General features: G+C 41.6%; 1 protein-coding gene across 10 annotated transcripts; it reads left to right on the top strand.

Annotated features, from left to right (window-relative positions):
• The first annotated feature begins 1,282 nt into the window (after positions 1-1,282).
• Positions 1,283-21,876, top strand: LOC134631479 (ELKS/Rab6-interacting/CAST family member 1-like). Of its 10 annotated transcripts, none has more exons than XR_010094400.1 (22): positions 1,283-1,453; positions 2,626-3,405; positions 3,530-3,718; positions 6,552-6,843; positions 8,970-9,097; positions 9,210-9,287; positions 9,379-9,534; positions 9,888-10,055; positions 11,792-11,959; positions 12,059-12,196; positions 12,306-12,446; positions 12,750-12,890; positions 12,977-13,170; positions 13,709-13,720; positions 14,319-14,454; positions 14,572-14,703; positions 14,926-14,982; positions 15,570-15,730; positions 15,930-16,077; positions 17,243-17,338; positions 17,543-17,621; positions 18,690-18,797. XR_010094400.1 is itself a non-coding variant. In XM_063479869.1 (22 exons), the coding sequence occupies exons 2-22, from the start codon at positions 2,860-2,862 to the stop codon at positions 19,405-19,407; spliced, it is 3,402 nt and encodes a 1,133-aa protein (XP_063335939.1). In that variant the 5' UTR covers positions 1,283-1,453; positions 2,626-2,859; the 3' UTR covers positions 19,408-21,876. The 10 variants fall into 10 exon arrangements, 7 of the variants coding, with proteins under 7 accessions (XP_063335939.1, XP_063335938.1, XP_063335942.1 ...); XM_063479869.1 differs by lacking the exon at positions 17,543-17,621 and adding an exon at positions 19,270-21,876 and having other exon boundaries at positions 9,213-9,287; positions 18,690-18,875; XM_063479868.1 differs by lacking the exon at positions 17,543-17,621 and adding an exon at positions 19,270-21,876 and having other exon boundaries at positions 18,690-18,875.
• Positions 21,877-22,132: the final 256 nt, after the last annotated feature.

Genomic DNA, 22,132 nt, shown 5'->3' with positions numbered 1-22,132 from the left:
CTTTTCATACAATCTAATGTAGTTTATCACATTTACAATTGTAAAATTCATTAATTAGTAAAAATAACACGGTGTTTATCGACAGTACTTGACCGTGGGGATGAGAACTCCTGTAGTGCTTGGATCTCTATAAATTGATGGCTCAAGAAGGTGTAATTGTTCAATTAACATATTATTTTATTTGAACATAAAAATAAATTGTAACACCCAAAGCATGCGTGGAGTGCAATATTTCTGTAAATGTTAGGGACAGAAAAATGGAAATTTCCATAGAAAGGCTCACAAAGGAACAATGGACCAAAATATGTTTTAGTACACAGAAAAACATGACTTATCCCACACACTTTCATACTTCTAGTTGCTACTATATTTAATAGTTCCTTTTATATTGTTCTTGTATAAATTAGCCTATATTCCTAAATATGTAGTAATAAGTATAGTTATAATAGAGATTTGTTTCAGCTTTTGTGGTCACGTTTGTACGTGAGCTAAAAGAGACATCACACGATATTTCCTGGGGACATTCCAGGTAATTTTGGGCGGAATATAAACCCACAAAGTATTCTGTTTTAAGGGATTTTATTCTCACTAAAATGGTTATGACCTGCAAGACTTTTCAAAACATTTTGCAACAAAATAATATATAAACAGTATAAGCTCTATACGTAAATGAAGTTGTAATATTCAATCTATACATTTACCATTTACATTGTCCTAAACATCTCTTTTGATAAAGAAAGAAACAGTCTGATCACTAGTCTTTTGTTGCAATAGCAGCCTATAAAGTGCTATATTTAATTTTTTAACCATAATGGGTAAGATGAATTGAAGAGTTGCATTTTTCTTTTTTATTAACATTTCTTTATTAAAACATTTCCTGCAGGTATGCCCTGCCCTCTGCTGGTGATTACTGCCTAAACCTACCACATGTATTTGCTTTCATAAATTTCACTCGAAATGAAAATGCTCTGTTTATCATCACCCCATCATACCTTCATATCTGAATAATACTTGTTGTTAATATCAGGAGGACAGATTCTTTATCAAATGGTGGTAAACTACTTTTTCTTATTATTATGTGATTGTTCATTGCATTTAAGTTCAAAATACTCCCCTCACCTCTGACTTCTGTCCTTATGTTCATTTAAAGCTTTGTATTTTTCGAGATGTCGGTAAATTTCTTGCTGACCCCTCCTTCTAACGTAGAATCGTGACCGCGCTTTTAAAATCCAAGCGTGGCGAGGAAGGCCGCCGTGAACGCGCGCAGGAGTCTTGACGTCACTGAGGCGCCCTGGCTCTCCTGAGCCGCTGGTACTGCTGGTGAAAAGATGGGAAAATCTGATAGACATTTATCGAGGAATTAACGTAAAATGAACGATTTTTGCAGCTGACTTATTTTTGACAGAGGATCCACTATTAGCAAGGATTTGGCTTCTACCAGACAACGACAAAGGTAGTTTGTTCGGAGGGTTTTTCTCCTCTGTGGCTATTGTGTTAGCGAGAAAAAAAAAGGTTCTTCTTGACCACATAAATTGGATATACTAGCCTCCATATGTAACGGCGAGCTAACGTTAAGCGTTTGTGCATTTGACGTATTTCCCTTTCTTTTGTATTTAGCAGTATCACAGCTACATATATGTAAACCGGTGAATGAATAACCGTAGCTTGAAATGAAAAACCGTTGAGCTGAGGAGAAGGAAAATGGATATGGTTTGATATGGGTGTCTCCAAAGCAGACACCGTACGGAGTCGATGGGATTGTGCAAAAAAAAAAGGAAAAAAAGCTTTGATTCCTGTTAAACGTGTCACATTTTGACGACACTTACGATTAACTTGTCACATTAAACATCTACCCAGCTATCTGACAAACTGTTATTTCCGTTTGTATACAAATTTTCACGCTCAGACATTTTTTCCCCCCACAATGTCCAGCATGGACAGTCCCCTCCTTCCCTCCCTTGCTAGTTTTAATCCATAGGGATAGCAAATTAGAAGAATGAATCGGAGAGCCAGCGTTTATTTTGGTGGCAAAATACACAATGGAATATAAAACTCAGAAGCTAACAAACGGGGTTAAAGCGTCATTAAAGGTACAAGTGTCATGCTTTACTGTTAGCCGGCGTGTTAACGTGACATTAGCAGTTAGCAAGGCCAAACACACTCAAGATAAATGTCTGTGGTGGACATATATACATGTATTTATATATATATATATATATATATATACATGTCAGAATACTTAGACACATTACACTACTACCAAAGCCTTGTAACATTAGACTATATGTGCAAATTATATGGTTGTGAGCTGAAAGTACTTGTTACAAGATTAACATTTTGTTGAAAGCTAACCTAAAATCACTTCTACCTTTGGCCTCAAGTAGATTAGAGCAAAGATTTTGCTCCAAAGGACCCTTCACTAGAAGAATTTTCTTCTTAGACATGACTGTGTACAGTTGCGTAACTGTCTGTATTGCAGGAAGGTATTCAGTTAAGACAGTGAAACCTTCAGTCTGTACTGGTACTCTGTTTTCAGTTTTGCATGCATTCAGTTGTTTTATTCATGTGTTATTTTGTGTGCTGTTGCTATGCAGTTAACTGGGAACAATTGTGTTTTCTTTGCAGATTGATGTCCTCATTTGTAACAGTGGATAGCTTATCTTTGAGGTCTGTTAGCATCAGCAACCCCTGAGAGTGGAGTGTTTCAGACCTCTGTTGTATCATGAACATTGTGCTCACCAGTTTAAGCTGGATCTCTAACACTAGTGAAATTCACAACCTCACAATCTGCGACGATATAACCAGATACTAAGGGTTGTTCTTCAGATTTGGTAGTGCCTCCCTTCTATTTAGTCAAAAATGTATGGTAGTGCTCGCTCTGTTGGCAGAGGGGATACAAACCATAGCGGAGGAAGAGATGGAAGTGGTACTGGTAATCAGGGATCTGGCCGTTCCCCTCGGCTCCCCCGTTCTCCTCGGATGGGGCACCGGCGTACCAACAGCACTGGAGGCAGTGGGGGAGGTCCTGGAGGAGCAGGAGGCAAGACCCTTTCAATGGAGAACATCCAGTCCCTCAATGCTGCGTATGCCACCTCAGGACCAATGTACCTGAGTGACAATGAGGTCGCCATGGGAGGTGACCACCTTCCCAAAACTGGTGGCACAGTGACCACCATGGGGAGACAGAGGGTGACTTATGGGTCGAGAGGTAGCAGCAGTGGAGTTGTAGCAGCAAGTACTCCTAATATCTCCACCACAGTGCCTGCCAATGCTGTGCTACCAGCAGGCATGATGGCTGGAGATGCCCTAGCTTTTGGAGATCACCACATGGCCTCCACAGTGCCCCATTCTCTAAGGCAGGCAAGGGACAATACCATACTTGACCTGCAGGCCCAACTCAAAGAGGTACTTTGCCAGTTTTTTCCCACGATTTTCTCAATTCTGAAATTTTGATGAAGAGGTTAATTTATAGCATTCACCGGTCATATGTTGGGTTGTCATGTACCTACCATTTATCCTGCGTTCTCAGGTTCTGCGGGAGAATGAGATGCTGCGGCGAGAAGTGGAAGTTAAGGAAAGCAAACTCAGCTCCTCCATGAACTCTATTAAGACCTTCTGGAGTCCAGAATTAAAAAAGGAGCGAGCTCTCAGGAAAGATGAGGCATCCAAGATCGCCGTCTGGAAGGAACAGTATCGTGTTATTCAAGATGAAGCACAGGTGAGCGTTGCTTAATGCTTAAATAGACTTTTAGCCTCTGTTTTGTTTTTTGTTTTGTTTTGGGGGTTTTTTCCTCTAATTTCATCATATGATGTCTCTCAGTCTGGATAGATTTGCCAAACTTCCGGAGCTTAACATGTTTGAGGAGGGGGGAAAAAAGCATTTCAAGCAGTGTGTCCGCTTTAGTACAAATGTTTTTCTCTTTTTGTTCTCTCTCTGCATAGGTTAGTGACAGTTTTTGAGCATCTAGTTAATCCTCTTATATGCAGCTATATGCTTGTGCATTTTAGATGAAAGAGGGTGGAAGTCTCATCTGAGGAACAGGATGAAAAATATGCGAGAAAAAAAAAAAGAGATGAGAACATTACAAAAGGTAGCAATAATAAAGGAGGGCTTTGCAAATAGTGCAATTTACAATTTACTAATACTGCGTCTATGCAGTATGTAATGATTAGTGTTTAGATGTTTAACTAAGCACTAATCATCACATACTGCATAGATGCAATTTGAAGATTTTATCAAATCTCTCTTTTTAAATTTTTTGTCAACATTTTAGTGAAGCAATCACACCTTTGTGACCTACACCTGTTAAAACTGAGTATATAGCAATACACCGGGCATATTTTGGCACCGTTAAATAGGAGTTCATCCAAGCAGGTATTTCTGTTTTGTGCTCTGTCTCGACTCCCTCTTTCTTAATAAATAAGTGTAGTGTCGACAAACTTTGCATAGGATGGTTCTATTGTTTAAAATCTAAAAGTGTAATTGGATAAGTGCAGATAAGGTCTTTTTAAATACTCTACGGTAGGTTGTTGGGCTCGTGCAAATTGGGCTTCGTTAATGAAGAGGCATCGTCTTTGTTTCACTGTGGTTCTTAATGGGTGGGCAGACCTGTATAATTTGCTGTTTTCACTCCTGCTGAGTCACAGAATCACACTCTGGACTAATTCCCAGTAATGCCTGACTAGCACTGCGTAATCAGCGAGTGCTTTAATTTAAAGATGTCTGCTTTTGTATGTCTGCCTCCGCCTCCCACACTGGCACACATGCAATGGAAAACATGGACACGCAAACATGCACACAGCAGTGTACTGACTCTTTGCATTAACTTACGCTTATTATTACATTTACTTACTATAACCTTAACCCTAACTACTACTTGCCTAGATCTTAGTCTTAGGCCTAAAGATAACTTTACGTTGGTGGTTCTTAAAGTGGGCAGGTGGAGCCATTTTAAGGAGGTGACCAGAGAGTAACTAAAAAAGAAGGTTGACTGAATATGATTTTAGTTTTGTCGAGAAAATAAACTGCCAGAAATTTAACCATGGATATTTTTTAATTAGTTATCGCTTTTAAAAATTGTGAGGTGTAGGTGGTGTGAATGATTTTCAGCTTGCAGAAAAATGCGAGGAATGCTACTTAACTATAACTTGAAACCTGTCTTGCTTTTAAAAGCATATGATTTAAATTATTGCTACTTGCTTTTTGTCTGTAAGAGTAAGCTGCCTCCCTTCAGGTCCTCATTGGAGGGCATTTGTTTAAGTTTCACGTAAAGCTGTTTAAGCAGATATCTACATTTTTATGCATATATTTATATGGATTACTTTGAATTTGAACACAGTGTTTCCCATTTCATACCACAGGTCAGTCTTCCTCTGCTTTGTTCTTCCTCTGTTTTGTTTGCTGTTGTAATATTAATGTTATATACTGCCAGATGTAGTAGTGTGAATTGACCATCTTCATCCCCTACATTAAGTCAGATAATAATAGAATAATCACCAGTTATTTCTTGTTAATGATTCCTTGCCACATTGATTAAACGCTGCTTTTTTTGTGAGATTTGCCAAAGATGTTTAATTATTGGATGTGGTGATGCTACAGAGTTAAGTTACAAAAAATGTTTGTATCACAATATCCAGTGTGGAAGATAAGCTGTAGATGATGTGTTGACTTCTTGTCAATTTAGAAAGTGCATCATATAACTGCAATGTTTTGTGCTCTTTCAGACTCCTAACTCTTGTCTTTTCTCAGAAGAGAGTGAGAATATGGGGGCTGAGGAAGGGAGGTGTGTGTGTGTGTGTGTGTGTGTGTGTGTGTGTGTGTCAGTTCTTGTCCGTACATGCATCTCCCCGTGTGTGTGCGTCTGTTGTGTCGGGGGGGTGGATCGGTGCAGTCACAGCAGTGAGTCAGCCTTAGTCACGGGGTGGAGAGGGTGATGGAAAGGGATGGTTAGTGAGAAGAGAGGTGAGAGTATCAGAGGGAGGTAGAGAAGGAGTGTAGACTGCTGGTGGAAGGAGAAGGAGGTAATAACAAAGGAAGGAAAGGGAGGGGGCGCGGGAGGTGGAGGATAGAGAGATACGAAGGGAGGCAGACACTGACTTCTCTCTTTGTTCTGTCATCTGAAAATGCTCGCAGCTGGTTCAGACCAGAGTGTAACACAGCCTTGTGTTACTGTCTCACAGCAACTCTGCCAAGAGTCTGTGGCGTCAGATGCCACAAACAATGCAATACTATACGGGGCTTATTGTGTTTCACCACTTGCATCTCTCTGGCCATGAATTGCAACAATGCTCTGAAAGCCTCCATGTTTTGGATCTATAAGTTGCGGCGCTGCTAAATTTTCAGTTATGATTAGTTTTTGTTTGGCAGGATGCAACGCAATACTCTACCAGGAGCCATTCCCAGAAAGTAGCCCGTGCATCATTCATAAAATCAATAAAATTTTCACCTCGTCTCCCTTGTCATATAAATAGCCTTGCAATAAAGGCTAGAGAACAAAGAGTAGAACCAGTAATTGTCAGCAGTTATATGTGCGTCTCTCCTCTGTCCCTAGCATCTCCAGATGACTGTTCAGGCTCTCCAAGATGAGCTAAGGATCCAGAGGGACCTGAACCAGCTGCTCCAGCAAGATCCTGCTAGTCAAGGAAGGGACCTGGCCCTGACATCTGAACCTACAGAGGAGAACTACCGACGGCTACAGGGTGAGCATGAGAGGCAGGCCAAGGAGCTCTTCCTTCTTCGGAAGACCCTGGAGGAGATGGAGCTGAGGATTGACACACAGAAGCAGACCCTGGCAGCCAGAGATGAGTCCATCAAGAAACTACTGGAAATGCTGCAGAGCAAAGGTGGGTTTAAGCAGGAAAAATCAAAATAGTTTAATGAAGTTTACAGTTGATTGTATATTAATGACTGTTTAGCTGTTTGTTGCATGTCTTCTGGTTCATGTATAGGGTTCACTTTGAAACAAATAAACTGTTTGAAACTCTAGGCCAACCATATTCATCCATTAACATTTTATTACTCAGTAGGTCTCAGGTTATCACTGTGTCCCAGCCTATTTTCCTCAGCTCCTTTAATGCTCACACAGCTGTAGGTCAATTGTGGCATTCACTGCTCCATTTTCTAGACATGATTTCTCCTTTAAACTCAAGCAGGAGCTTAAAGACACTCCAAGCCTGTGCACAGGTGTTTTTAAAAAGTAATTGCATGCCGTCTTCCCTAGGGTGTAAATACAAAGGATATGAAATCTGAAGAACCCAAAGGTACATGAAATTAAAAGAAACCTAAAACTCCTTCCAAAAAAAGCTTAAACCCTTTGAACCCTCAGCAGTTTTGGGGCTTTCTTTTAAACTCCTGTCACATATGTACTCACTCTGGGCTCATTTTAACAGGGCAATCATAACTAGATTTTTTTTGCACAATATAAACACTCAGGCCAGTCCCCAGAACGGTTGGTGTCCTATAACAGGTGCGGTAAAACACTCAGACTGTATGTAAAAGATGGATGTCACCTCCATAATGTCACCTGTTGCTTAACAAAGTTACAAAGTTCTGTTGGGAAGTCTTCGAACTGAGCGTAATCTTGTTTTTAAACTGGACATGAGTGAGGCGGCGAATCTGAAGATGACTGTATGTTCACAGGTTAGCAACTTATCAGTCTCAAGGCTAAATCATATCCTGCTTTATCCTCCCTTTTGAGTCTAATAGATGACAGTAATTACAAGGGAAATGTATAAGGGGGAATTTGCTTGGAGGGATAGAATAGATAGGCAGGTTTAAGGCACTTCTACCTTTGGTGCTTGTTTTTAGAGCCAGAAACTACACTATATTGCCAAAAACATTCACTCGTCTGCTTTCAAACACATACAATCTTGTTCATACGATATGATGTCAGCACACCCTTTGCAGCTATGACAGCTTCAACTCTTCTGGGAATACTTTCCAGAAGGTTTAGGAGTGTGTTTATGGGAATTTTTGACCGTTCTTCCAGAAGCACATTTGTGAGGTCAAACACTGAGGTCTCCGCTCTGATTTATCCCAAAGGTGTTCTCTCGGGTTTAGGTCAGGACTCTGAAGGCCAGTCAAGTTCTTCCACACCAAGCTCGCTCATCGGTGTCTTTTTGCACCTTGGTTTGTGTACTGCTGTGGAATCATGTTGCAACAGAACATGATTCCATGATTCCAAACTCTTCCCACGAAGTTGGGTGCATGAAATTGTCCAAATGTGTTGGTGTACTAAGCATTAAGAGTTCCTTTCACTGGAACTAAGGTGCTGAGCCCATCTCCTAAAATATAACCCCATGCCATAATACCCCCTCCACCAAACTTTACACTTGGCACAATGCAGTCAGACAAGTACTGTTCCCCTGGCATCCACAAACCCAGACCATCAGATCGCCAGACGGAGAAGCGTGATTCATCACTTCAGAGAACACATCTCCACTGCTCTAGAGTCCAATGGCGGCGTGCATTATAGCACTGCATTTGGTGATATAAGGCTTAAGATGCAGCTGCTTGGCCATGAAAACCCATTCCATGAAGCTCGAGCTAATCTGAATACCGCATGAAGTTTGGAGGTTTGTAGTGACTGACTCTGCAGAAAGTTGGTGACCTCTGCACACTACTTCCCTCAGCATTCACAGACCCCGCTATGAATTTTTCTTTTTTCTTTTTTCTTTTTTGTTTGTTTTTTTGTTTAGGATGGCAGGTTTTTAAGGCTTCAGGGGTTCAGTAAGTTAAATTACACTGCCCATTAGGTTCAATGTTGTGTGCTTTGTTTGGTTTTTCTTTTATAGTAGATGTGCAGAGTCTATCCTCAGATATCCTTACCTGCTAAACAATTGTGTGCTTTTGTTTCTTTGTTTGTCTCTGAGAGTTAAACACACAGTTGACTGTTGTAAACATCTAGACTTCATAATAGTCTTTTTACATACATCAGAATTGTAACAAGTTGTTATCTTTGCTGTGTTAGGACCATCTGCCAAGGCATCAGAGGAGGACCAGGAGAGGACAAGGAGACTGGCTGATGCAGAAATGCACAGGCATCACCTTGAGAGTTTGCTGGACCAGAGAGACAGGGAGATCACTGCTCTGAGAGAGGTAATCTCCAGTTTATTAATTTTGGCATGCATTACTTTTAAGGCTTTCCATCATATTTGGTTTGATTGGTAAGATATCGATATTCATCAACCATGTTTTACATCTGACACAGCAGGAGCTGCACCGTCGGTACGAAGGAACTCCAGAGTCCACCAAAACTAAGGCCCTACAAACTGTCATTGACATGAAGGTGAACATTTAGATAGAGAAATGTGTGTGTGTGTTTATAGTGTATTGGTGACAACATGCTATCGGTGATAACCTTTTTCCATCAACTCCAGGATGCAAAAATCAACTCAATGGAGCGGAGCCTCAGGGACATGGAGGAGGAGCTGCTAATGCTGAAATCGAATGGACTTCTGAGCTGTGAAGAGCGTCAAGAAGAGATGAAGCAGATGGAGGTTTACCGCAGTCACACCAAGTTCATGAAGAACAAGGTCAGAGACTGTGTGATAATTCTTATGTTTTTTGTGTTCACACATAAAACCCCAGAAACCACCTTTTTCTCATGGTAGCTGTAGCTCGGGAGGTAGAGCTAGCCATCTACTGATCAGAAGGTTGGTGGTTTGATCTGCATGCCAAGTATCCTTGGGCAAGAGACTAACCCCAACTTGAATGTGTGTGATTGGTAGATAGAAAGTCATTGTGTGAATGGGTGAGTGAGCCACGTTGTATACAGTGCTTTGAGTGCTCCGCCAGTAGAAAGGTGCTATATAAGAATCAATTTACCATTTTACAATTTGTCCAACCCTTCCTCTTTCTTTCTGCACTCGGGCTAATCTTTTTTCAGATGGAGCAGGTGAAGCAGGACCTCTCCAGGAAGGACACCGAGCTGCTCGGTTTGCAGACAAAACTGGAGACGCTTACCAACCAGTTCTCAGATAGCAAGCAACACATTGAAGTCCTCAAGGAATCCCTCACTGCCAAAGAGCAGCGGGCTGCCATCTTACAGACGGAGGTAGAGTATCCATACTTTCTCACCCACTGTATTGGTATAGACCAGAGGTCGGCAACCTGCGGCTCCGGAGCTGTATGCGGCTCTTTAGTCCTTATATTGCAGCTCTGCATGGTTTGGAAAAATAAATTATAAGTATTTAACTGAAGTGTATTTTATTTGTGTTAGTTCTTTTTTAAAACTTGTAGTTCTAAATTGGAAGATTATTCTGATCTTGAAATATAAAAATAAAGTTATATTTTATTATTTTTCGTTGCTCAAAATAAGCGTCACACTCGTGGAAGCCGGTATACCCGCCGAAACGACGAGCATTTACCAAGACTTTCAGCCCCAGGTAGGCCAAGTATGGAGAAATGTAAGAAAAGAAAAATATCTGAAGAAAATACAACATTTAATGATGCCTGGGCAGATTCATTTGTATTTACTTCTGACGAGAGTGGCCTACCAGTATGCCTAATTTGTGGAGTGTCGATCTTCGGATCCACATACGTATGTGAGCAGCTATTCTCCACCATGAACTATGTTAAAAACAAACACCGCTCACGCCTCACAGATGACAGCTTACAGTCCTGCGTAAAGATGAAAGTGACTTTGTACAGCCCCGATCGTACAGCAGACGCTGTGCGCAGAGGTTCAGGAGCAGAAGTCCGATTGTAAACATATCATGGCAGACCCGACGATGTTTACATGAACATGCTCTTCAGCATCTCTTTATTGACCACTTTTCACACACACAGCCGGCTGTAGCTTTCCAGCTCACAGCCCAACACATACAAACAACAGCAGAGAGAACAAGCCGGTGAGGCGTGATTGCGGATGCCACTCAGGTACGTCTGCCTCTCCCGCAGCAGCACTGCGGGCCACGCCCCGCAAAGCACATTAACCAGGTAAAATAAATATTATGCAGATACTTTGAAAATATTTATTTTTAATTTTTTAGGAGCATAGTGCTTTTTTCCAATTATTTTTTTTAAATTCTGGTCAAGGCTCCGCTACACTCCGATAGCCCAGAAGGTGATATAAGGATGACGGCTCACTGTTTTTGTCTGCTACATGGATAATTTAAGTTCAGCTTTTTAATTCATTTAAAAGAGACCTTCAACTGGTTGACTTTCTTTTTTGTTATTATTTTTTAAGGGTTGAAAATGTGTTCATTACATAAATAAAATGTAATTTTCTCCATAGCACTTCATGGATTTCATAAGCAACACACTATAGTTGTTCATACAAAGCATAAAGGTAAAAAACCAATATACACAGTGTTGTCTTCATTTTAGATGTCAAAAAGTATTTGCGGCTCCCAGTGTTTTCTTTTCCGTAGAAACCAGGTCCAAATGGCTCTTTGGGTGTTAAAGGTTGCTGACCCCTGGTATAGACTGTAGAGGCCTTTACACACCAGACACACAACCATTCACACCATTTGCATAATTTAACTGGGTGACTGTGCAGCTTCTTTTTTTTTTTCTTTCCTGAACCAAGCTTGATTTTTTATTTATTTTTTTTTTGTTTAAATCTGGATAAACAGGCGCACCTCGTATCTCAAAACATTCATAGGTACTGAATAAACAATGACATGGAAATAGTAAAATAATAGTATTTTTATCTCAGAAACACAACACCGCTCTGAAATCTTCCTCAGAAGTTTAAATCTTTGCTTTTGTCCACACTCATTTTTAACTTGTAGCAGGACACGTCTGTAGTTCATGTCCGTAAACTGCTAACCCATCTTGTCTATCTAGGTGGATGCCTTGCGCCTGCGTTTGGAAGAGAAGGAAGCAACTTTGAATAAAAAGAGCAAGCAGATACAAGAAATGTCAGAGGAGAAGGGAACCCTCAATGGGGAAATCCACGACCTTAAGGATATGCTGGAGGTTAAGGAGCGCAAGATTAATGTGCTTCAGAAGAAGGTGACTTTAACAGAGAATAGTGCAATCTTGTTTTTGAAATGGCAATAGTGTCCAACGCAAGATCAGTTTTATTGATGGTTACTTGTGTTTTCACTGCAGATCGAGAACCTGCAGGAACAGCTGAGGGACAAGGAGAAGCAGATGAGCAGCCTGAAGGAGAGAGTAAAGTCTTTGCAGGCTGACACTTCCAATACTGACACTGCTCTCACAACACTGGAGGAGTCTCTTGCAGAAAAGGTGGATTAATTTCTGCAGACTTGTATTAGTCCATCTGTATTAATAAACAAATGTTGGTTGATAATCTGTATAAGAATCTTGCTTGATTCTTTCTTCCACCTCTTTATAGGAGCGGATCATCGAGCGTCTAAAAGAGCAGAGAGATAGAGACGACCGGGAGAAGACGGAGGAGCTTGAATGTACCAAAAAGGAGCTGAAAGAGTTAAAGGAAAGGCTGAGCTTACTGCAGGGAGACCTGTCAGACAGAGAGGTGAGAAACATATGCAAAAAAAAAACACAGGCAAACTCTTGTTTACTGTGATTCTATTAATATAGTAAAACAGTGCTGTCAGACACCGGCATCAGTTTTTTGTTGTTTTTTTCCCCCATGTTAGTCCTAACTTTACACTGAGTCATGGATGCCTGCATTGGTGTTAATGTATTCTCAGTCTGATGCTCTGTTAGTTAAAGCTAGAATGGATTCACCTTTACGTGTGTGCGTGCGTGTGCGTGCGTGTGCGTGTGCGTGCGTGCGTGTGTGTGTGTGTGTGTGTGTGTGTGTGTGCGCACACAGACCTCTCTGTTGGACCTAAAGGAGCACGCATCCTCCCTGGCCTCCTCAGGGCTGAAGAAAGACTCCAGACTCAAGAGTTTTGAGATTGCCTTGGAACAGAAGAAGGAAGAGTGCCTCAAACTGGAGAATCAACTCAAGAGAGTGAGATGCCTCAAATACATTAAATAATGCTTCAGGCACCTCACGTGGCCTGAGATGTCTAAACTACAGCCTTTGTTCTCCATCAGGCTCAGAATGCAGCATTGGAAGCTCAAGCCAACACCGAGCTGGCTGAGCGCATTAGGAACCTCGAACAGGAAGTGGCCCGCCACAGAGAGGATTCTGGGAAAGCTCAAGCTGAAGTGGACCGCCTCCTGGAGATACTTAGAGAAATGGAGAATGAGAAAAATGACAAAGACAAAAAGATCAGTGAGCTGGAGAGGTGGGTTTGTGGATCTTGTCAGTGTGCATGTGTACATGTGGTGGATATTCAAGGGTGGATGCACCATATAAATGTGTATAACAAGTATTTAATGAGGTATAATGTAGGTCCACAGTTTGTCTGCGGGACTTCTGACCTTTGTTCGTCACATGCGATGTAAACATCTGACGTGGTATCGCTGTAGAGACTGTTGTGGTTGGCACATTAAAAGCAGTCTAAATTGGCTTTCTGCCATTTGACATCCTGGCAGGAGTGCTTTGAAAGCTGGTGTTTGAGGTTTTGCGAGGTGGTTTGTTTCAGTGTTGACATGCTCAGCAACAGGCAGCTTCTTTTCATGTTCCTGCAATTGTTTTATTATTATTTTGTGGAACATGACCTTGTTAGATCCAGAAAAGATGCTGCAAAATCCGTGAGCTGATATTTTATGAGTGCCACCCCTTCTGTCTTGTTCTCCATGTTTGCTTATTCTCTTAGTCTGAGTCTGCTTTTCTCTTTACTGCTTTCTTGTCTTTTCATTGGAAATTTCCCACCCCGCCAGTTTGGCCTCAAGGTTAGTGACAATGCTTTTCTCTCCTCCTCACCTTGACACATTTTTCTCTCTCTCTTCCTAAATTTCCTGTGGAGCTGCAAGCAGTTGTCTTTTTCTTACTTCTGCTCAGGCTCATTTTTCCTTTTTTGCTTTATTGTTTTTGGGTTTGTTTGTTTGTTTTTTCACTCAAACTCAAAATGATGCCTGAAATCTCACCGAAGCAAGTCTGTAAGATTGTGAATGTTTGTTTAAAATGGCAAATTATACCTCTTTATGTCCATATTTGAATCAACTACATTTACTTGGTGTACAATTAATGACCTAGAAATTGTAACGTGGGAATGTCTGAGTCATCAAGCATATACCTAATATACAATATTTGTTTTTGGTCCCATGACTTTATTTGCATGAGTTCCTTTATTTAGTTATGGATAAGCCATCTGTGTCATGCATCCGTAAGCTCAGTGTGGTAAAATACAGCGCTATATCTTGAAAATGCTTGCTCTTCACTTGTGTGTAAGACACATTTTCACTGTTCTGGAGGAACTGGAGCCCAAAATGAGGTCTGATTTGTCCTCTCGCTCCAAATAGAATATCTAATGTAACTGACTTCCTGTAGGCAAATGAAGGATCAGTCGAAGAAGGTGGCATCACTGAAGCACAAAGAGCAGGTGGAGAAGAGCAGGAATGCTCGACTTATGGAGGAAGCCAGGAAGAGGGAAGACAACCTGTCTGAGACCTCCCAGCAGGTGAAGGTGAGGCTTGCCTGTGGATGATCTGCACTGTGCAAATTCTGTGGGAATGCTACTGCCTTTCTCAGTCAGGGTAGAACTGGGCGAATCTGACATCTCCTTCCTTCTCCTACCGTGAAGGACACTTTACGCCAAAAGACAGAGCGCATAGAGGAGCTGGAGGAGGCCTTGAGAGAGAGCGTTCAAATCACTGCTGAGCGAGAGATGGTGCTCGCACAAGAGGAGGCTGCCAGGTCACTTCAGGAGAAACAGGTACACAAACACACAAATATAGCAAAGCAATATTTATGAGCCAGCACCGCACGGTTAAAAGAAACTGCAGTTCTTCCTCTGTCGCCTTTTTTTGCTGCCATTGTGCTGTCGCTCATCCTTTCTCTCCCTCTCTGCCTGTCCCTCCTCTTGCTTCCTCTTCTTTCGTCTCTGCTTGTCGTTTTCTCTTGTTTTTTTTTTTCTCCGCTACACACCGCCTCTCAGAAGCACTCACTCAAAGCAATGCATGAGTCCAACCTCGCCAACTTTAAGTGGTCTAAGGTATGAGCCCAGTATGTGTCAGTGAGCAGCGACTCTTACAGGGGGTGGACACAATAAAAGCAACACCTCTACAGTTCATGCAGTCTCATGCAACAACCCTGCACAGGATACATGTGTCAAGTTTAAGTAATTGTTGGAGGGACTGCATGTGTGTGAAACGTGTTGGTGTTGTTTCCAGCCCATGTAATTTATGCGCCTTTGTTTACCTGCTGTTTGCTTTTAAAACGATGCTCATTAAAGTTTTCACTTTAATGAAATCCAAAGCCAAGTACATTTTTACTTCGAGCATGAATTATTCATTAATTCCCCTGTTCAGTCTGTTGTGATTAAGTAAATGTTTAATAAGGAATAACTGTAGTGCCTGTTTAAATTAAATAACAGGTAAATGAAATCCAGTCTTGATCCCTAGTCCTTCCCATCAGACCACGTGAATTCTGCTGCCCCTCCCTCTTATAAGAGACGGACAAATCATCCAGAGTGTCTTTTCTGGAAGAAAAAAAACCCCCAACCTTTTCCCTGGTGGATTTCAGGTAATCCACTCCAATCATCATTGAGCTGTTTGTGTGTGTGTGTGTCGGTGTTCCCAGATGGAGGAGCTGCTGGGGGCCATGGAGAAGGTGAAGCAGGAGCTTGAGTCCATGAGGGCTAAGTTGGCCTCCACTCAGCAGTCTCTGTGTGAGAAAGAGGCTCACCTCACAACCCTGAGAGCCGAGCGCAGGAAACACCTGGAGGAGGTGCTGGAGATGAAGTAAGAGACACACACACACACACACACAGTGGGATTGCATAGACTCTGGATTATTGATCACCGCCTTAATCTTGTAAAATGTCATCCAATTCTGGCTTTTCCCAGATGGCAGGCTAATGTTGTGCAATGAATAATAAATGATAATCGAGCTATTTACTTTTGTGGGTAAATGCCACATTGTTACATCTCCACCTAACAGGCAGGAGGCGCTGTTGGCGGCTATTAGCGAGAAAGACGCTAACATTGCACTACTGGAGTTGTCATCCTCTAAGAAGAAGAAGACCCAGGACGAAGTGGCTCAGCTGAAGCGGGAGAAAGACAGACTGGTGCAGCAGCTCAAGCAGCAGGTGAGGAGGGGGCTGATGGTGTTCACAGAGAGAGGGTGATGGAGTGAAAGATGCAACGCTGGTACCACGAGTTTTTCCAGGTTTACAGCTGCTATATGCAGGAAAATAAATCCTCACAGGACTGATGGGCGAATAATTTTGATCCTTTCTTTAAATAAAAAGTAAAAGCTCTATGAAAATGATGGATTAGAAGTAAAACTGTCTATGTCTAGAATGTGCTGCAGCTGTGTTTTTAAGCACAAAGAAACAGGCGTTACCATGTGTTGTTAGTTAAAGTGAATGGCTCTACCTTTCTTTCACTACTAATACTGGAACACGGTCAACTCATACTTAGCTCTGACTTTCACACTAAAAGCACTGTGGCATTAATAATTACTGAACAGATGTGCACGTTAGAGCTCATCTTAGTTCAATCTGTTAAGTAGTCTTTAAAATCACATGCTTGGGATGCCAGTGCCAGATGACCATATGCCAAACGGCTGTAATGCAGCAGCTCGGGTTAGAGTTGAGAAAGACGTGTGGCAAAGAATTCTGTCTCCCCACATTCCTGTCTAATCTTCACTGTGCTTGCATATGCTTGTAGTGTTTCTACTTGTGAGGAGCAGATATCTTTAAAAATTTTACTTTTAATTTGGCAAAAACTGAAATAACTACAGGTTAAACTGAACACACGCTGTCAACCAAACTGGTTTCTTTTTATATGCCAGTCTGAAAATGCCTGTTGGAGCCTGTCCATGTTGAACTTGCCTGTTTTATCAAACCTCGCATAGCATGAGTTGATGTCGCATCTCCATCATCTGAATCTTTGGAATTTCTTGGGACAAATCTGAGATGATCTAGGGAGAGGAATTCAATGAGTGTGAATAGCAAGAGAAACTGTGTCGTCTTAGATGGTAAATCAGACTCATTTGCTCTTACTTCCTGTTGCACCTTCTGTTTCCACACGCATCTGTGCGTGTGTACAATAACATGCAAATGACGTCTGTGCACAGTGGTGAAAACTGAGCCAGGCAGTGTTCATTAAATGATGAAGTAAGATTAGATTTCTCCTGTTAACAATTTGTTTTCAGGCTGTACTCCCAAGTTTTCAGCAGTTAGCTATAAAACCTTGGCCATAATTACAAGTTCCTCTTCATCTTAGTTGGATGTTTTTAACAATTTGCAGACCCAGAACAGGATGAAGCTGATGGCCGACAACTACGAGGATGACCATCTGAAGACTGCACCTGACCAAACGAATCACAAACCCTCTCCAGATCAGGTAGTTTTCTTAACCGCCATAAACTGCTTTGCTAAATTTTTCTTCAGTCGATTTGTGGCCACGTCTGTAAGTAAGGTTGAACTCACGGCTTGCTCTCTAAAACTCGGACATGGAAGTTTTCTGCTGCTACTTTTCTTGTCTGTTTTGCACACTAACCAGATGTTCCTTCCTAATGCTGCAATTGGCTTACCTTGTGGCTAACAGGATGACGAGGAGGGTATCTGGGCATAGCCAACCTTTTGCCCACCCCCTCCCCTCTCTCTCAGCCATTTTGTTCAGAAGGGTGAGCTTGTATGAAAAGCTGTTGCTCCATTGGCATGTTTGCTTGTCTTCCATTTCTCTGTGGGGTGCTTTTGATGCACATCTCTCCTCACAAACTCATCCTGTGCTTCAGCATTCATGTACTGCTTTTTTTTCTTTTCTTTTTTTTTATGGGTGGGGAATTCTCTGTGTGTGTGTGTGTGTGTGTGTGTGTGTGTGTGTGTGTGTGTGTGTGTGTGTGTGTGTGTGTGTGTGAGCCCAGAGTGTCATCACTTCAAACCAAAGCAGCTTAGCTTTGCATGTCACTGCTCTGATGCTAATGATTGGCTTCTGACGTTTGGCTCAGACAAACAGGTGTTGGATAATGGCTTTAAACTTGATCTAATCAGTGGTTTAGTTAGTTGCTTTGTAGGACACTTTGTTTAGCTGCACAAATCTATACTCTGTTAGAGTGGCTTTCTTTTTCTTTCTTTTTTTAAATGCCAAAGACACACCAAAAAAAAAGGCCCAGACTCTTATGGCACAGCCAAGCTTCTCTCAGAAGGGATGTTTTGTTTCTAAGTGCCTCTCTTGGCTCACTGGGCACCATTCACTCAGGCTTTAATGATACTGTCTGCTGACCGTTTTTCTCCTTTGTTAGAGATTAGTTTGCTCTACTTACTTGTCATGACTAGCTGTTATAAATCAAACATGTAGAAATTGCTCAGATGTACTGGGCTCTGCTATAATGTGCTATCATTATTATTTATATTATGTACAGTGCTCTGCTACTCTAACCAATCGTCATAAAATCGCGGGGCAGATCAGGACTCGGCTCGCTGTACCTCAGCATGGCTTGAAACACTATTTGGGAACCACTTTTCTAGCTTTAGGGGTTTAGCAGGAATTTTGGCTGTAATATGAGCTGGTGATGGGCATGCATGTCAAGGCTTATGCTTTCTTTGTTTTTAAACACAAGTGGTGTCTCGTGCTTGGTTCCTTTCATTCTCTTCAACCGTTTAAACCGGGGTCAATTTTATCGTTTAATTTTTTTTTTCGTGCCATTTCCTTCGAATCGCCTTTCTCACTTCTTCTTCCTCGCATCTTGCAGATGATACCCCCTCTTCTAGCCCTGTCCCAGAACCGCAGTAAGCTCAAACTTTACATCGCCCACCTGACAGACCTCTGCCACGATCGAGACCCCAGCATCCTCAGCCAGCTCACGCCGCCCGCTCACTACCACCACAGCGACCCTGAAGACTGGGAGGAGGACCTCCAGAAAATGAGCGCCGAACAGGTAATGAAGAAACTCTAAGTCATCGTGACATTCATCTCTGAGCAGCTTCTTTGATACATATTAAGCTTTATTTTTGGGGGGCATTAAAAATATGCTTTTGGAGAGATTTTATTGGTGGCGAGGCAATTCAAACAGGAAATCAGGGAATCGGTTCAAGAGACAGACAAACACAATTCCAGTGCAGTAACATGACTTAACATGAAGGAAATGGAAAAAGTGCAGCAGGGAAAACTGATCACAGACAAAAGAGGAATGTAGGAGTAGATGCAGCTGTGTGTTGTTTAAGAACCCTCTTTTAACCTCAGATATACCTAAACATGCACCTTTTTGTGAATTGTGCTGATGGCTGTGTAGAAATGCTATTAAAAAGCTATTCCTGCCCTTTCTCCTGCAGTTGGAGCGGGAGCTGGAGGTGTGTGAGAAGGAGAGCGGAGAGCTGCAGGAATATGCCAACTCTGTTCTCCAGCAGATTGCAGACTACTGCCCTGATATCCTGGAGCAGGTCGTCAACGCCCTCGAAGAGTCGTGCTGAAAACTCTGACCTCAGACACAACCCGGCCGAGTCCAGGTCTCCCTACCTCCACCCCCCAAAAAAGTGAAAGGTTCCTGGAGAGAAGAGAAAGTAGGGGGCATTATCACATCTTGCTGGACTCCTCTTCTTCGTGTCCCTCATTCTACCCTGCAACAAACTGTCAGGACCTCTGGGTGCTTTCCTGTCCCACATGTTAATCTGTCAGGCTGGCAAAATTAAATTAGGGATGTTCGTGCTGTTAAATATGGCACTTGACACATGTAACGACAGCCGCCGATAGATTTTACGTGCACACCTCATCATTGTCAGGCAGACAATAGCACACTATCGGTTGTTGCAAAATAAGTAGCATTTGCAAACACCCCTAATTTGATTTTTGCTTTTTAAAGGAAACTAAAAACTGAACACGGGTGAATTTGGAGGGGAAAAAAGAAGCAGACTTGCACATAGTTACGCACAACGGAGAATACTGCCAACCTTTTTCTCCTTAGACAGCTTTATTGATAACAGGAGCACTCGCCTTGATCTCAGTCTTTAACCCCTTGGATTTCTCTCACAGAGCTTTCAAGTTGAAGTAGTAAGTTTATTTGTTGCTCTGGACAGGAAAGCACTTTTTTGGTCTTGGAGAACTGGGGAGCTGCTACATCTCGAGGGAGCGGAGAGGAGCTGGGCCCAGTGGGTAAACCATGGATCCGTCTAATGGTTTGGTCCTTGAATAGTAACACTGAATGCAACATTAATATTCTCGAAAGCCTTGGGTCTGTCCATGTAGCTTGGATTAGGATGTAGGTGTGTTACTGTCATCGTCTGTGGCTGGGTCATTAGAGGGGGGGTCAAGGCCTGACCTTTGACATAAACCAAAGGTCAGATTTTTGTTAGTATGTTCTCAACAGATGAGAGAGAGGATTTAAAAAGAAAAAAAAGCTTTTTTTTATTATTGGTGACAATTATTAAGTTTTAGATGGTTTTGCACACTTGTCCACTTGTTTATGGGGTATGCAATGTTTGTTTTGCGAACGTTTTAGTGGCCTTGGAGCATGCACAGAGATAAGTACTGGACCTAACGCAGGGATATTTATTCCTCTGTAATACTGGTGCTAAGGCATGATGTAAGAAATTACGATCTGAACATTCAGTCTTCATCCAAAGTTCCTTTAGATGGTACTCAAAGCCCACCTGATCCTAAGTTTGTTGACTGAATCGCTGACAAAAACGAGCGATGCCTCTGCTGTTGTGTTTTTAGAACTCTTCAGGGCTGTGGTTTTTAATTACTAAGTGCATCTACATTTCCAGAAAGGTCACTTTTCAGCAGATTTTGACTTTTTAGATAAGTTTGTAAATAACGTGATATTTAACATGTGCAGTGACTGAATAAAGGTAACTAGGTGGAAGGTGTCGTGCATTCTCTTAAAAAAAAAAATATATATATATATATATTGGAAAAGTTAAAGCAGTGCAGTTGTCTTTGTGTCTTATTTTGTCTGCAGGACAAAATGTGCGTGCGTATGCGTGTGTGTGTGTGTGCGCGTGAGACAGTACTGCCACAATTTGCGGAAAGTCGCGTTCAATAGAGATATATAAATATAACACATATATAAATATATAAAATGTTTACTGTATCGATATGCATTGAATGTTTGCACAGAATCTTGAAGGGCAAGCTGCTCTGAACAACATGACTGTCGAGTTAACGTCCTCAGCAGAAACGGAGGAAAGAAGTGTCAAAAAAAAAACTTGTGTCAAAATAATGTGTGAACTACAAATGTTTCAAACCGTGACTGTGTGATGGGAGAGTACTTTTCTTACTTTTATTTCTAATCGTTCACCAGAGGGTGATGTAAATGTATTATCTGAGATTCCAGTGTTGTCTTTTCTTATGTCAATGGTTTTGGCTGTTTGATGTCAAAGGCAGATCGAGCCTGACGGATAAAAATACGCCTGGCTCTTCTGCTGTCATAAGAGAAACACAATGTTACACAACAGTGTGAAACTGCGCCAGTATACATCTGAAAATGGGTGGAGATTTTTTTTTTAAACTTTCTATGTATGTTGTAAATTTACTGATATATTTGAGAGGGATGGTGTACTTAAAAAAACAAAACAAAAACACCCCCTGTTGGAGGATGTTAGTTGGATGCTTGTTTTTTTGCTCAGTAAATTCTCCTTAATATCTGTAACTTGTCATCACTACAGAAAAAGCATTTTTCAGAATTCCCCCCTTGCTTTGGCCTGTGTGTCCCTGCCCTTGCCTTAATGATTTCGTTTTCTCAACTCCTGTTTGTGGAACACAGAGCTGCTTAAGGGGCTTCTGTCAAAGTTCATGGTGTCTGTTTTTATTTTGCATTTGTATAACAGATGTACTGCCTTCTGTTTATTCATGTCAAGAATCAAACTGTGTAAAAAGAAAGCAACATGTTAGTGAGTTATTTGGATTTTGTATGTATGTAAATAAATAAATTATAAGCCTTGTTTTCTTGTTATGAGGGTGGTTTTTTTTTTTCTTTAATTTTAAATTCCTACTTTGATTCCTTTCCAATCGCTTCCTACCTTTGAAACAGAGGAGGGAAGTTGACTAACAGAAGAAAATAGACTTATAATGGACATGTAGTGTAGCTGTCACATCTGTCCTTTGTTTGACCTTAGCTGTAACTAGTGCGTATTATCCTGTTGCCATCCTGTAATCTGTGACCTCTGACATAAACAAGGCATTTTCACCCATAGGGTA

The sequence above is a fragment of the Pelmatolapia mariae genome, linkage group LG7 (genome assembly GCF_036321145.2).
Source record: "Pelmatolapia mariae isolate MD_Pm_ZW linkage group LG7, Pm_UMD_F_2, whole genome shotgun sequence".
In the NCBI taxonomy this organism is placed as follows: Eukaryota; Metazoa; Chordata; class Actinopteri; order Cichliformes; family Cichlidae; genus Pelmatolapia; species Pelmatolapia mariae.
This window is presented reverse-complemented; position numbering and strand designations above follow the sequence as displayed.

Bases quoted from the DNA above. Each gene is read 5' to 3' on its own strand.
- LOC134631479 (XM_063479868.1), top strand. From the start codon at position 2,860: ATGTATGGTAGTGCTCGCTCTGTTGGCAGAGGGGATACAAACCATAGC. The intron at 15,731-15,929 runs GTAAGAGACACA...TCCACCTAACAG, and splicing joins GAGGAGGTGCTGGAGATGAA to GCAGGAGGCGCTGTTGGCGG. The intron at 17,339-18,689 runs GTAGTTTTCTTA...CGCATCTTGCAG, and splicing joins ACAAACCCTCTCCAGATCAG to ATGATACCCCCTCTTCTAGC.